Genomic DNA, 16,965 nt, shown 5'->3' with positions numbered 1-16,965 from the left:
TCTTTATACGAATGAGTTCGATTCATTTATTTGAATAATTTAATCAAGAGAAACTCAGAGATAAAGATTTTTACACGAATCTTATAAAGTTTTTATTTAAAAAAATTTTTTTTTAATTTACAAAGTTATTCCATATTTATATATATCTGCTTATTATTGTACGCATCGAATATAAATTTATTAAGTATAATAATAATAAAAAATTCTTTAATATTAATTATTTAAAATTGCTGCTATAATTTGGATTTTATTTTGTATCTTACAGACAACGTAGCTTTAATGTCGACAACTCCGCTGTTTTGCATCAGTGTCGGTGAGTGAAAAAAAGTTTTTATTTAAAAGCAACGGATTTATGTAGAGATTTTGATAGATAGAGATGTAGATTGTAGATAAATTCGTTGCTTTAACCCTCGGACGGCAAGATATAGTGCATTCTAGTGAATTCTGAGTCAATTTTAAATCATAGAAGAATTTTTTTTTATACGTAAAAGATAAAGATAACATGTTTAAGTCTCACTTAAATCTAAAATAATATTGGTGCGATTGAGCCTAAAACTATTAAAAGCATGTCTGGTATAAAGCATTCTTGACTAGTTGGCATATTGTAAAGAAATTTGTTTATTCATGAATGAAGGATATCCCGTGCTCCTTGAATGTGATTATTTGTACAAATAATACAGTCGTATTTGCTAGATATTTATACGCCTATACGCAAAAATAGTGCGTGATGTTATACACACACACACACACACACACACACACACACACACACACATATATATGTGCATGTATGTATGTATGTGTTATATATCGTGAAGATTATTATCACCCCTTAAGATAGATGAACGTAGAACGACGATTCGCATTCGCGCGCACAGATTGAACCGAAACACATAAGTCATCATGATCGGTTCGGTCAATTAAGGAAGTACGAAATTAATTGTGGATTGTCAGCCGATCCTTTTCGAACTATGTTCTCTGCATCTTTGTCTTTTGTATTTTTTTAAAATACCGCTGAACTAAAATTCTCTCCCTTAATGCGATTACAGGATAAGTCTTATTTAATAGCTAACGCGCGTTATTTATTCTCGTTACACATCGATAGCTATAAAAACATGTGTTTCTTCTCAGACTTGCGTTAAAACTTGCCGATCAATTGTGAATTCGAAGTGGCATGCGTGATTGCAGAACGCAATCTGCAAAATGGCGAGTTAATTATAACTAGAATGATAAAAACGAGAAATATGCAAAATAGTTGCGGAAAGAAAGGAATTCGCGAATCAAAATTCAAAATGCAGATATACATCAACGTGCTTTTCTACCTGTTTTACATTCCTGATTGTCCTAGTTTTAAATAGCGTTTTAGTAAAAAATTTATAATGAAAAATGTATAAGCTTCAGTGTTTATATTTTTAAAAATATTTTTGGGACACTCTTTATGACTTTAAAATAATTCAAGTATTTTAGATTTATTTTTATGGTCATTAAGTTTATTTATCCAGACAGCTAAATATCTTTCTCATTATGTTTTTTTTTGGACTTTGCATATATATATATATACACTTTATAAAAAACAAATTTTCAAATATTTTTATTTAAAAAACCGTATTTTCCTGAAAGAGAGATGTAAAATTTTTCCTGCATCAATCTTGTTGAATCTTCCATAATTTATTAAAATAAAAAATAAGAAAACATATATCGTACTATTTAAATACATAATCGAGCTTGTGTGACGCATTTGTAATTATAATCTATAATAGTTTGTATAACGAATGGGAGTTTGATTTTTATTGTTAAATCGAGAAGTTCTGTCCCATATGTTCGATTAAATTACAATAAATCTCAAATTCTTTTTTAATCATATAAAAGCAAGATATCACGAATATTTTTTTAACAACGAATAAAATACTATAACTAAAGTTTAATAAAAATGCATAAACAAAATTTTAATATTAATATTAATATCAGATTAAAATCATAATATTAATATCATATTAAAAATGCATAATTTCTCACATTGCTCTTTGATAAATCTTTTTGAGAAGAATTCGTTTTTTTTCCTGAGGAAGATTCATTTCAGCGATGAAAAATCGTTCTAATATAGGTATATAATTCTATTGAGTAACATTCTAGTGTATTTAACTAAAACTAAAGTTAATTAATAATTAACAAAATTTGCATTTGTTAATTTTTCGCGTAAAGTAATTTTTAATTTGAATTTAGCTCAATTTATGTCGTGAAAAATAAAGAATTTAAATGTGACACAAATTGGCATTTTTGTTTAAATAATACTTCAAAAGTTTGACGCTAGATAAAAAATTCAAGCAGATTACTTTATGCATAAATGGACTTGATGAATTTTTTAAGTAATTTGTTCTTTTAGTGTCCAGTTATCATTAACATTTTGCTTATCGAAATACATATCATATGACGTTATTGAAGCGATATTAAAGGAGAAAGGGAGCCAATGAAAAATGATTAAAATAAAAATTAAATATGAAACGTGATTAATTATATTGTTTTATCTGATCTTATTGCTCTCTGATAATCCGTCGAGGAAATAAATGTTTTACAAGGAAATGCATTTTTCTTTACTTTCTTCGTTTATTCTCTTTCATTCTTACTCAGAAACGCAAATACGAGGAAACCGATCTATCAATATGATCGAGCGCTTAATTAGCGCTACTGTTACCAATATTTCAGTATAAAATATACACTTAGGACTAAATATATCATATATACATGAGCGACGAAGGAGAACATTGACATCGAAATTGACGTAGCGTATAAGTGGGACGTTATTCTTATCCTCGCCGAAACAGACGTACACCGTATCACTGTGTCCAGTTATTATATTCGAAATCTCTTTCTATCTCTTTTTGCTCTCTTCTTACTTAAACATAATTCCATTATAGATCGGGCAGTAGCGCGATTTGTTATGATTATGTATGTCAATGACGAAAGGTTCATCGCAACTTTTACGTAAAAAAAAAAGATGTTTCAAAATGAAGTGAAAATAAAGAAAGAAGAAATCTTATTTTGAATATAAATTAAAAAAAAAAATAATTAATATTTAAAAAATGATTAACTTTTCATTTTTAATTGTCCATACGAAATTGTTTCGTGATACAAATGTGTATACATACCGTATGGACGTCAATTCATCCGTGTGCATTGCACTTTCTCTCTTTCCTCCCCGTTCGTTCTCCGTCCCATACTCGCACTTTTAATCCCTGTATCTTACTCTTTCACACCATTTCTCCCTTTGCAAAACAAGTTTTTTCACGGTCGTGGGTATGGGCGAATCGATTGAGAAGTACGAGAATGATTATGCGAATGATGTTGTCGGAGCTAACGAGTATCAAAATAAATTATTAACGGTAATATCTCTTAACATTGATTAGATTATCGATTACATATTACGACTATTTTTAATATCGAGTTATCAATATTAGTATCTTTCATATCAATATTGGTTATCAATATTGGTAATGTATGGTATGTTTCATATTAGTATGAAACATACCATACATTACCAAATATTCCATATGACATTAGTGTTGTGAAATAAATAATCGCAGAGATCTAAGAGAAATTAATTAAAAAATCATTTTCATCCCGGCTGAAACGCGATGATGTGTTTTCGTGGGCAAAAAATAGGAAGCTTTGCCTTATCTAGATCCTAATACTAGGTACATTACATCTTTCCGTTACAAACAATCGTTTCTCTCTATCTATGATACATCACCACCGCGATGACGATGATGATTGCGTCGTCATCGTAGTAGTGATGATTTATTATCATAATCGATATGTTGCCGCGATATTTAATGGTATGATTAATCTCTTCCCTTCGTGAAAATGGACGATTATTAAATGCGATCTGATATGTGCAATTGTAAGCCGTCTCGTGGGAGAATTTTTTTGTATGACAAAAATAGCGACTTTATTTATTGCAAATTGTACGGTTGGGACGAAGGAGGAGCGGAACTTATCGCTGCGTGTTGTTCGCGTAAAGAATATAAATTCACGAACTTACACGCCACGATATACTTTTATATCGTGTCTTCTAAACGACTACCAATCTTGGGCGTCTTCGATACTAACGATACTAACGGCGTAGAATATCTAAACTATCACTTTATGTATAATTAAGCTATCTCTGGAATAGCACAAATGTCCGAAAGAAACATGTTTACAAAAGGCATTTAAAAGACGTCTAGCACGGATCAAGGCGTCTTCTAGATAACTTTACATGGCTTTTAGATTGTATTTAAATGTGAAAAACAACTCATATTTCTTCACGGTAATTTAAAATTGCGCTACACATTTATAAGGTGACAGTTTTAGTATTCTACGTATAATTACTGACCACTGTAATTACTGATCACTTGCATTTGTCAATTTTTATTTAAACCGCGAGTTTTTATTTATCTTTAATACTCGCGATATATTTTTTTCTTTAAATAAAATATCGCAGATTCTTTTATAAAATAGATTTTTAAAAATGATCAATATATGTATAATAGCTTTTATATTTTAACTTTTAATGTAAAACTTGTTCTACATGCTTCTTGCTTATGTTTTACATTGTCTACGAAAAACTTGCAAATAAAATTAATATTTTTGTTTACCACATACATACAATGAAATATAATTATTGACAAGATCTCTATCGATTGTTTCATAATTAAGAATAAATATTTCTCAAGTGGTCAATAACTGTGTCGTTTACCTCTAATCTATCCGTAAATGCCCAACACCGTTATACCGTAAAATAGTGTAAAATTTTTTATTCTTATATATAATTGTTAATGCTAAATATGTATATAAAAAACATATCTCTACATTTGTTTAAATATGAACCATATAATCCATCATATTATATCATCTCTCACATTTTAATCACAAGAATCTTAATCCATTAAAATTATTTTTAAACTAATAAAATGCAAAGTGAAAGTTTGATTAAAATGATACACATCATAATTCGAATAATTTTTATTGTATCGTAAAAGTTACGATAATTTTAAAATTATGTTTTCAATAAGACGTATAACTGATCGTGAACAGCATTACCAATCTTTATACATATTGTTTTATTAATAAAAGTCAGAAAGACGAACTACTAATCGCGCACAAGAATGCCAACTGCATAATCGGCATTAATTAACAGCAATTAATAGTTTTCTCTTTTCCCGAAATTAGTACATCAAACGGATTCTGTTGTTAAAATTGTAATAAACCAAATAGGTGAATTAAACGTGTCAAACTGTTGAATAAAATTATAATAATTAAATAAAATAAAATAAAATAAAATTATATAAATAATATGTATTTATATATATTCTAATATAAATATATATAAAATATAACTTTTCAATCATTAAATAGAGTCATTTAATTTTGTGTTTATATATACATATATGTAATTGATATACTCATACGCGATTAATAATATGTGTCTCCTAATATCCTCGAAAGTTCAATTTTTATTAATAAAATATTATTAATAAAATATTTTACATAAATATGGGCAATGTACTTCACGAGCAGTAATGTATTTTAAAACGCTCGAAAATTCGCTTCTGAGTTATTAGGAGAACATATTTCGCAAAGAAAGTATCGTTCCTCCTGCGGAAACATGTTTTGATGTATTACTGCTCGTGAAGTACACTGCCGATATTTATGTAAAATATTTTATTAGTAAAAATTCATATTTTAATCGAATAAATTAAATAGAATAAGCTATAATAAAAACAGGCGCACACATCTAATAAAAAACTTTTTATAATAAATAAATATTAAAATATTAATAAATTGTATTTAATAAATTAATTTTCAGTGATAGAATAAAGTGATAGAATATCTCTGGTTTTTTCTCTCGTTCTCTCTTTTACTTTCTCTGATGGATTAAAACAAACACACGTAATATATAGGAATAATTAAATAGTTACAATGAAAGAGAGAATATTTATTTAATATAATATGACAAATTTCTATAATTACATAGAGTTATACATATATAGTAAATGTAATAAGTACAGGCAGTAAATTTGTACATATTTTTCATTAATAATTCATATTTAATTATTATACGTCTATAAATATATGCGTGTATCTATAATATAAATTTCTATCGCTTTTACAAATAATTGTTCACACACACACACACACACACACACACACACACACACACACACACACACACACACACACACACACACACACACACACACACACACACACACACACACACACACACACACACACACACACACACACACACACACACACACACACACACACACACACACACACACACACACACACACACACACACACACACACACACACACACACACACACACACACACACACACACACACACACACACACACACACACACACACACACACACACACACACACACACACACACACACACACACACACACACACACACACACACACACACACACACACACACACACACACACACACACACACACACACACACACACACACACACACACACACACACACACACACACACACACACACACATCATTGATATAATTTTTTACGAATATAACAAATAAATCGTGCAATTATAATAGTCATAAGATTGCTTTCGTTGAAGTATTTTACATATTTCGTAATCGCGTTTTATGTATTTTAAATATATCGCATTAAATCGAATAATAATATCATTTTAGTTAAGGAATTTTATATGTATTTTAGAATCATTTGATTGTACATATTTCAACGCGTTAAATTATATCACGTAGTATAGTGCGTATTTGTTATTGTCTGGCGCGAGGAGAAAGAGAGAGAGAGAGAATGAGCATACTCGACCTTGTCTTTGACGTCACGCATTCTATAGTAAGGGAGGGGAGCCCGGCGCGTACGGCGTACGTGACTAGTGACAGCCATGAGTCATTCATTCATACTCCGGCGGGCGTAGTGTGCGCACGTGTTTTTACTCCGATGTCGGCGCCGGTGCCGGCACGTGCGCCTCGCGTTCGGTCACCTCGAGGTCGAGCGCGCCGTACACGTTTCTCGCGACGATAATATACGTAATAATATTACGATAAATCTTAACGTGTTAAAATACGTCTAAAATGACTCCGAAATAAAATAATAACATTCGACCTTGGTGACATATAGCGCGCTATTGTTTTTGACATTCGTCTCGGCTCTCGGTTCTCGGCTTCATCGCGATCGCGGTCGTGTTTTCATTCATATTTCTTGATTTCGACCACGAAATTATGTTGTCGGGGATCGTATTTGATGCCGACTAACTGGGGATTCTCTCAGCGTTGCTTTTCAGTGAAAAATGATTGATTGAGGAAGATGTTGCCAAATGGATGTCGGAACTGCACGAACGAGAATCGAGCGTACCCCATTCGCGATCGATTCCCTCGATCTTCCGTCCTCTTCCGATTCGGACTTAACTCTTGCTCGGAGTTTGATCGCGCCCGACTTGTTGACTTCAAGTATGATTCTCGTGCGTGATGAAATGGGATTTTCGATCGTTTTTCGAAATTCGGGAGTGCCGTCAAAGTATCGCGCGTAAAAGTGCGGAAGTGCCGTCCTAACTATCGCGCGTTTTTACTTTCGTACGGTGTAAAATATTGCGCGATTTTATTTTTGTGCCGTTTCAGCAAGTTAAAAAAAGTATATCGCGCGTATAAAACAATAGTTCCTGACGTCCCTTACAATCTGAGAGGAAGAGGAGGCCTAGGAAAGACATCCTGCATCGGCGGAGCAACCCCAGGGTAAATATAATTTGTATATTGTTATTTGTAGATTAATTATTATAAATCACGTATATGATTTAATTCAGTTTATTTAGTTGATTGATTTCAACAAGAGAAACTCAGAGATAAAGATTTTTACATAAATCTTATAAAAGTCTATTTATTTAAAAAATAGTTCTTTTTTTTAATTATATAATTATTCGATATTTATATATCTGCTTATTATTGTACGCATCGAATATAAATTTATTAAGTATAATAATAAATTCTTTAATATTAATTATTTAAAATCGCTGCTATAATTTGGACTTTATATTTGTATGTTACAGATAACATATAGCTTCAATATCGACAACTCCGCTGTTGCGCATCAGTGTCGGTGAGTGACAAAAAGCTTTTATTATATTTTAAAGCGACGGATTTGTGTAGAGATTTGTAGATGTAGATTAATAGACTTGTAGATAAAGATGTAGATTGTAGATAAATTCGTTGCTTTAACCCTCGGACGGCGGAATGCATGCATGTCGTACTTTGGGTCAATTTTAAATTATAAAAAAATTTCTTTTTGTAGGTATTCCAAAAGAAAATTTTATATTGCATCTTTTATTTACTTTTTTTTTAACTTTTGTTAAAATAGGTATACCATTTGTATATTAAAATTGAAAGAAAAAGAAAAATATTAAAAAAAAATAAAAATATATGATTTATTCCAGTTTTATGCAAGACATACATGAAATATTTATTTTAATTATATATATTAGATTTTTATAAAACAATTTTAAAGATACAAATGTTTAATGACCCGCCGACAGAGGGATTGATATGCATGCTAATATATTTTACATACACCGAAAAAATTATATTCTCAGTTTAAGAATATTTCATTTAACTTTATAATATATTTCTTTAAAATAAAGATTAAGAAGATCTTCTTACAATTAATTTAAGAGAGAAATCTTCTAAAGAGTACTTTCAGATATTCTTAGCAAGTAAGAATATACTTATATACTGAATAGAATATTTTCTTATTATTATATTATTTAATATTTGAGATTATGAATTCCAATAACAAAAAAAAGCAATTTTACAAATGGACATTTGCTATTTATTAAAATTTTGACAAGTTAAATATATATAATATATTAATATATATACAATAGTTTTAATTTCATTATAAATAAGGTGTTTTAAAATATATCACGGTAAAAAATTATTCTTATTTATTAAGAATACCTATTAAGAAGGCTTAAAGTCTACATTTAGAGTACAATTTTTTCGGTATATACATGATTATATTTGTCATATATCTTTTGCAACTTTCGACGATTAATGATACGCATTTACAAAACGATTGTATTATAATATCATACGATCCTAAATGAATATAAGTCGTCTTATTTGCCGGTGATAATTATTACCGGCAGTAGAAGTTATTTTTCTTCCTCAATTCTTGGCTCGTAGAAATCGAGTTAAAATAACTATAGCCAGGAGCAACAAAGGTAGGTCCAACTGGCTGGAAAAATATAATATAAATGGTGGTCAAAATGGTAAACTGGCGAAAAGGCGTAAAAAATATATATGATCGTGATTTCCTAAATCTTACTGCGAATTCCCAATTACGATCCCCAAATCGCTTTATCATGTATTTTTGCTAGTGTAACCAGCAAGTAGAGTGAGGTCTACTTGGTCTGCTATGGCTATTAGGATATTGGAAAAGAAAATAAAATTTAATAAAATTAAATCTAAAGCTGTAAAATTAAAGTTCTAAAATTAAATTTAAATTTAAAGGAAAAAATATAAAAATAACGTAATATTTTTTCAGTGAAATAAAAAGAAATCATTAAATATAAATTATATATAAATCATAAAATATAATATATAAAAAAAGAAAAAGAAAATAATTATAAAAAAGATTATTGGATATAAATTAAATTTATATTTATAATAAAATTTAATTTAATTATGTACACATTACATATTTATTAAGATTGTATAAGATATTATTGTATAAAATTACGTTTGCATTATATTTATGTATATCTATTGTAAAAAAATTCAATTGTAAATTACACGATATTGAAAGACCACGTACAATAACACAAAATTTCATTAAAATTCCAGATTCTCTTAATTGAAAGAGACGTAATCGAAATTTATTAATAATTCTTTTGGTCGTGATAGACTATCAGTTACGTTTGATCTAAAAGCTTCTAATAAATTTTATATCATACTTTGTAATATATATTTATAATATAATTAATTCTATGTGTAACACACATATAATACATATTTGTGTATGTAAATGTATTACAAAATATAACGTTTCTCCTCAGAAAATGCACTTTGAGAAATATAAGGGTTTTTAGTGGGTATACTACTTTTTATAGACGGGGAGGAGTCTCACACTCCCTCGCTAGACCGATCGACGAGCAGTGCGTAATGCATTTTCCTCTTAAAAAGAAACCAAACTGCAATAAAATATAAATAATAATCTAATAATAATTTTATAATAATCTGAGAACTCAAAGAAAAATGTGTTGAACACATAAACCTCTAAATACATTTAATATGCTACTATGAAAACTGTAATAAAAAATTTATGACTAGAATGGAACATAAATTTTTCTTATTTTATAATGCTAATTATATATTATTTATAGATATAAAGAAAATTATCTACATTAATAAAATATTTTTCTACGATTTTTTCTGCTGTGAAAAATTAACTTTGCGATGAGAACTGTCTGTGATAAATTCGGTTTTCCCTTTCTCTGACTTATTCTTTTTTTTTTTAGGATATATCTTTTTCTTTATGTTAATTGAGCTTAAGTATCATTCATGGTACTGACTGTTTAAAAACGTTATTACATCATTACATTCATAATTTTTTTTCGGTCACTTCTTTTCATAAAACTATTATGACGCTAAGTATCTAATATCTACTTTTATAAAAATGTATAAATGGATTATTCATTCGATTTAAGGTTTTTGACACTGATGAGAGTCCAAACAAAGACAACGTTTGTTATTTGCTCTTTTTAAAAATCTTATGTCTCCTACTACTCGATAGTCATGAAATTTACCTAAAATTAACAATCTTTAATAATATCTTATCGATGTTAAGAATAAGTTGCCCGTATAATTATAGCCTCAGGTTTCTTTCTGTTCTAATATTGCTATACGATTCTGTCATGGAGAAAGGAAAGACAATAGGAGAACAGAGTGTAAAGAACGCAAATAATTCAAATTTTTTTAAATAAAAGAACGCATTTATTTGAATGTTTCGGTCCAACTTCAACAACTCAACGTAAGAATATACATAACACATTAAAACAAATTTATTGTTATTCATAATATATGTTAAAGTGAAAAAAGATCACGCGCAGTTGCAATTAATAATATGTAACAAAATATTAATGAATGTATATGTTTCATACTTTTGAGATCCACAATTATGGATCTAGCACGGACACGAACCATAATTTGTGGATCTAGCACGGACGCGAACCGCTGGAAAGTCGATCCAGCTACGTAGTTCCACCGGCTCTAAAATCGATCCAGTTAGCGCCACTGTACCGCGGTGAAAATGGGTTCCCTCAAAAACGGCTTCATGGCGCCTCTCAGGCTCCTCTCTGCAATTATATATATGGATTTAGCACGGACATAAACCAACCAGTTGTTTTACCGGTTGGCACCATAAATGGATCTGACTATGTAGTTTTGCCTGCTTTAAAACGGATCTAGTTGGCTTTTCTCTGACCATTTAGATGTAATTGTTGTATGTAGTAATGTAGTTGATGACGTTGCATTTTATGTATAAAAGAGATGAATGCATCTGTTTATAATTCATTGTACACAGAGATATTTTTTCTAAAATTTACTGATTGAACAATTTTTTATTTAATTCTCGACTTCTCTTCTGCCAATGGAACGAAAAACGCGATAACAAACTTGTTCAAAACGATAAAACTTAATGTTGATTCCTAACCTTAAGTGGTTTATTAATCTAATGAATAGTGTTTTTTATGTGAAAAATCTATTTGTAATTTGTTTTACATAATTGCTACAGTGTATGACAATAATAATATATAAAATGAATTCTCCCCATAAAATCAAGAAGTTTGAAAAATGAACTAGTTTATGCAACTAATTAGTTGCACAATTTCCTGGTCATTAGGTTCAAAGTCTAATGAAATTTGTAAATCAAAATATCAGTGAGGCTCATTCTGGAAGTTGAAGTAACTTTAATGTACCTGTCCTGGAAATGGCAAACACTGGTTTATTAGTTTTAACAAATCCTGCAAAAGTAAGGAGGTTACTGCCTGTGATTAAAAAACATGTTTTGAAAACATTGTACATACAATATCTTCCAGAGAAGAATATTTTTGCATCAGGAAACTATAATGTCACAACATCACGACAGAGAGGCCCTCAGTATTCTAAGAATATTGCAGACATATATGTAAATACTTCCACAATTGCCTCTCGACTTGATATTCGTGTTTTACTCACCAATATGAAACATCCTGGTAGATCCATCATAAACACTAAAAATCCAGTGGAGATAGTGATCTTTGATCAAACGTGCAGCAAGAAAGAGGCAGATACATTTATACAAGATTGTTTAGCTAATACATCGATGGATTATAGCTTTGTTACTTGTAACTATGATCAGGAACAAAATGATCCTAAAGATGTAGATCATACTGAACAGAATGTAACAACTTACAAAAATGTAGTATTGGGTGGTACATTTGATCGATTACACAATGGTCACAAGATCTTACTAAGTGAAGCTGTTTTACGTTGTACAGGAAAGCTTACTGTTGGTGTAACAGATGTTAACATGCTTTCTGGTAATAACTTTTTTTATATATCTAATTCTTGTACTTTTTAATCTTTCATAATATCTTTGAATTTGAATAACTTATAAATAAAAAAGATTACAATGTGATATAATTCAGTACAATTAAAAATAAATAATAAATATTTTTAGGTAAATTACTGTGGGAGCTTATACAACCATGTACACAAAGAATAAATGGAGTTAAAGAATTTTTAGAAGATATAGATCCATCAATAACATATGATGTTATTCCTATCAATGATTTATATGGACCTACTAAAGAAGATCCAACATTTGAGATGATAGTTGTGAGTGAGGAAACAAAACGTGGGGGTGATAAAATTAATGAATTACGTTTACAAAAAAATTTAAGCAAATTGGACATTTATGTGGTAGAATTAGCAGCAAACGAATGTCATAATGAAATTGAAGAAGCAAAGATTAGTTCTAGTAATCATAGGATACAATTACTTGGTACAAGACTTCAAGCTCCTGTAAGTTTAAAAATGTATAAAATATTTACAATGCAATACAATCATAAATTATTAAATAATAATTGCATCTCAGATTTTTTAGTTTGCATATTTGGATATATAAATTATTATAATTAGTAATTTATACATTTAAAAATATTTTATTTTTTTTTATTATTATAGAGGATAAATGATAAGCCTTTAAAACCATATATTATTGGTTTAACGGGCGGTATCGCAAGCGGAAAATCTTCAGTTGCTGAAAAGTTGGAAAAACTCGGTGCCGGTCTTGTAAATTGTGATAAACTAGCTCATGACTTATATTTACCTGGAAAGGAATGTTTTCATGCTATAGTTGAACATTTTGGTTCTTCCATTCTCAATTCAGATGGATTTATAAATAGAAAGTTACTTGGTGACATAGTGTTCAATAATAAGGTATATATATATATATATATATATATATATATATATATATATATATATATAATTAGTTATTTCTAGCATTTCATATATTTTAATCTCTTATTACTTATTATTTAATTTAATAGAGAATTATACATATTTTAGGAGCAATTGGAAAAATTAAATAAATTAATTTGGCCTTTAATTCTGCGAGAAGCTAAAAAAGAAGTAGATATTCTTTATTCAAAGGGTAAGGATATCATTGTGATGGAAGCAGCTGTTTTGATTCAAGCTAAATGGCAAAATGTATGCCATGAAATCTGGACTTGCATCATTCCACAAAATGAGGTTGATCTTTGTCTTTTAGATAAATTATGTTCGTTTATTTATATTTAATGATAGAAATATAACTAGTTTTAGTTTGTGTTTTATCATATACATCTTTTAAGCTTCTTCAATTATGCTTGCATAGAATATTTATAACTGTTTATGTAACATTCATCTTTTTAGCAGCTTATATTTTAAATGTATTTACAGGCTATAAAACGAATAATGCAAAGAAATCAATTATCTGAGGAAGCAGCAAAGTTGCGAATTGAAATACAACCGAGTAATATAGAACAAGTTAAAGAAGCCAATGTTGTTATATGTACTTTATGGTCTCATGAAATTACATTAGAACAAGTAGAAAAAGCATGGAGAGAATTAACAGCAGCTTTAGCCAAAGAACTAAATCTTAATTAATTTTCCATGTCTTATAATCATGGAAAAATTTAACTTTTATTTGTAAATAATATACTTGATTTGATGAATATTTGATTATTTTGTGATACAATTTATAATTAAAAAATATGATATAAAGAAAATACTGGTGACAGGTAAATTGTTGGGAATGTAAATAACATTACAGAAATAGATATTAATATGAAAAAAGAGTGTTCTTCATTATTTACAAATTTACATAATTGCTATAAAAGATATATATTATTTAGCAAATAATATATTGTCACTTAATATCATTTTCTCTTCTTTGTTTTCTTGCTGTTTTGTCATTAAGGTACTTAGGAATAATCGAAAATCAGCTTTTAATTTATCCCCACCATTATCCACATTACACTTGACATGAGAGACGTTAGAGAAGCTAGATGCTTTAATTATATAAAATTTAGAAATTAATAATACATAAGTTAATCTGTTTTAAATTATTCGAAAAAAATTGATGTAGAATTATATGTGTATGTTTATCAGTATCTTTATATTGTTAATCTACTTACAAACAATTTTTGATGCACTTGATGTAGCATTATCAGAGTCGAAGAAGAATATTACACAATTATTTGGCCTCAGTTTGGCTCCACTAACGAAATAATCATAAAATTCTTTCAGCTGTCTCGAAGAATCCTGCATTTTTGCATTATGTACAAGTATCACACCATGCACGCCTTTACGTATAGCTAGCCAGCAATTCTTGAATCTATGAAATATATTCAGAACGTCCTGTTTTTTTTTTTTCATTTAAAATTGGTTAATATCGCAAAAATACATATCATTTTTCTATACTTGTGATCTCCACTGCAATCCCATAGCTCAATGTCCCTTGAAATGCGTTCATCGTTTATCTCAATGTCGTTTATTTCAAATTCTAATATTCGAACACCTTGAGTTGGACGATAGTCATATGGAATTTCCGTAGCATCTGCTAGAAAATTTGCTATCGTGGTCTTCCCGCTCTAAATAAATAAATACATATGTATGCTTGTGACCATTGTTTCAATTATTAACCATAATTTATTTAAAAAATCATCTCACATTCTTTTTTAATAAGTATTCACCATAAATATTCAATCAATGAAGAATTTTCTTACCTTAGTTGGTCCAATCATGACTAATTTTAATGTATGCATTATTTGACAATGACTGTCACAGAAACACTTATATTGTACGTCTGAACGTATACAACAATATAGAACGTATTATTGTTTGGCCATTGTTACTATAGTGATCATTGCTTGATACAGTATAATCTAATACATAAGTAATCATAAATACGCATAATTGAATACATATACTTTGAATAGAAATTTTGAATTATATTTCGATTTTTTATAAAATTCATTAATTAAATAGCTTGAAAATCTTTATCTTTGCATAAAGAATAAAAAAATAATAAATATACGACTTAAAATGAAGAGCAATCTGTTATTTTATTATAAAATATAGTTCAAAATATGCATTTGTAATATATACATTATATAAAATTACAACACTTTTTTATTGACCCTAAATTATATTTATTTATTTTGTGATATTTTTGCGAATCGACTTTACTTAGCTCCAATAAAATGTTTGCAAGTATATTATAAAATATGTAAACATCTAAAATGAATGTTATACATTTGTAAGGTTTTGTAAAGATTTATAATTTTATTGAATACATTAATTAAATATTACATTCATTACAATACTGTCTTTTTAACAATATACTAAGTACTATGTAGTACAGTAATCCATTATGTGTGTATTTGTGTGACCAATGTCATTATTATATAGTAATATAAACATATGGATTATAATAAAAATTTCAACTCAATTTTTGTGAATAGTTATTATATTGCAAAGTACATTTTTTACTATATTATGAAGTAAAAAGTAAATTGCTTGAAATTCTTTAAATTTTAAATAAGAATATATTTGGTTTCCGAGATACGTATATGATTATATCACAATTACAATATTATCTCTTTTTTTATGATAATAAGTAAGAAGAAAAATAAATATCAAGTTATCATTATAACACGAAATATATATGTATATATGTGTATATATATATATATATACGTATATATATATATAGTGTATATATATATATATATATGTGTATATATATATATATATATATATATATATATATATATATACGTATATATATATATATATGTATATATATATATATATATGTATATATATATATATATATACGTATATATATATATATATATATATATATATAGTGTATATATATATATATGTGTGTATATATATATATATGTGTGTGTGTGTGTATATATATATATATATATATTTCGTGATAATATTTTGAGAGTATACGTTGACAAGATAGATTTTACTAGAATATAATTAAGTATTCTAAGAGTGAGTTAAACAAACTCGCCTATAAAACCCTCAATTATAAAGGCGCAAAATGTGGATATATCACATTGTCTTTAATATCATATATATAATCCATATATAAAATAAGTTATGCAATTCAAATGGATAACAAAAATAATTGAACTATTTAATACCTTTACAATTAAGAAGTCTTTCAATGTAAAATTTAAATTTACTAATCAAAATCAGATATGAATGGTGATGTATCAGTTTCAAGAAAAATTAATTTTTCATTGAAACTTATTAGTGTATAGGGCACACATTTTTCTGATACACTACCAAATATTGGAATAATCTCAATTCGAGGT

At 28.2% G+C, this 16,965-nt stretch overlaps 2 protein-coding genes across 3 annotated transcripts; one reads left to right on the top strand and one right to left on the bottom strand.

Annotated features, from left to right (window-relative positions):
• The first annotated feature begins 11,478 nt into the window (after window positions 1–11,478).
• Window positions 11,479–14,430, top strand: Ppat-dpck (Bifunctional Phosphopantetheine adenylyltransferase - Dephospho-CoA kinase). 2 transcript variants are annotated; one of them, XM_072888316.1, is made up of 7 exons: window positions 11,479–12,068; window positions 12,136–12,224; window positions 12,296–12,618; window positions 12,759–13,102; window positions 13,265–13,519; window positions 13,652–13,834; window positions 14,024–14,430. In XM_072888316.1, the coding sequence occupies exons 1-7, from the start codon at window positions 12,027–12,029 to the stop codon at window positions 14,228–14,230; spliced, it is 1,443 nt and encodes a 480-aa protein (XP_072744417.1). In that variant the 5' UTR covers window positions 11,479–12,026; the 3' UTR covers window positions 14,231–14,430. The 2 variants fall into 2 exon arrangements, with proteins under 2 accessions (XP_072744417.1, XP_072744416.1); XM_072888315.1 differs by having other exon boundaries at window positions 11,482–12,618.
• A 3-nt stretch (window positions 14,431–14,433) lies between these two features.
• On the bottom strand, window positions 14,434–15,638 carry LOC140663822 (intraflagellar transport protein 22 homolog). The gene is made up of 4 exons (XM_072888317.1): window positions 15,352–15,638; window positions 15,047–15,216; window positions 14,761–14,960; window positions 14,434–14,634 (listed from the first exon to the last, which is right to left on the bottom strand). The coding sequence occupies exons 1-4, from the start codon at window positions 15,388–15,390 to the stop codon at window positions 14,471–14,473; spliced, it is 573 nt and encodes a 190-aa protein (XP_072744418.1). The 5' UTR covers window positions 15,391–15,638; the 3' UTR covers window positions 14,434–14,470.
• Between the last annotated feature and the right edge of the window lie 1,327 nt (window positions 15,639–16,965).

This window comes from Anoplolepis gracilipes, chromosome 3 (assembly GCF_047496725.1).
Source record: "Anoplolepis gracilipes chromosome 3, ASM4749672v1, whole genome shotgun sequence".
Taxonomy (NCBI): domain Eukaryota; kingdom Metazoa; phylum Arthropoda; class Insecta; order Hymenoptera; family Formicidae; genus Anoplolepis; species Anoplolepis gracilipes.
Note: the sequence above shows the minus strand (reverse complement) of the source record. Positions and strands in the feature narration are given on the sequence as shown.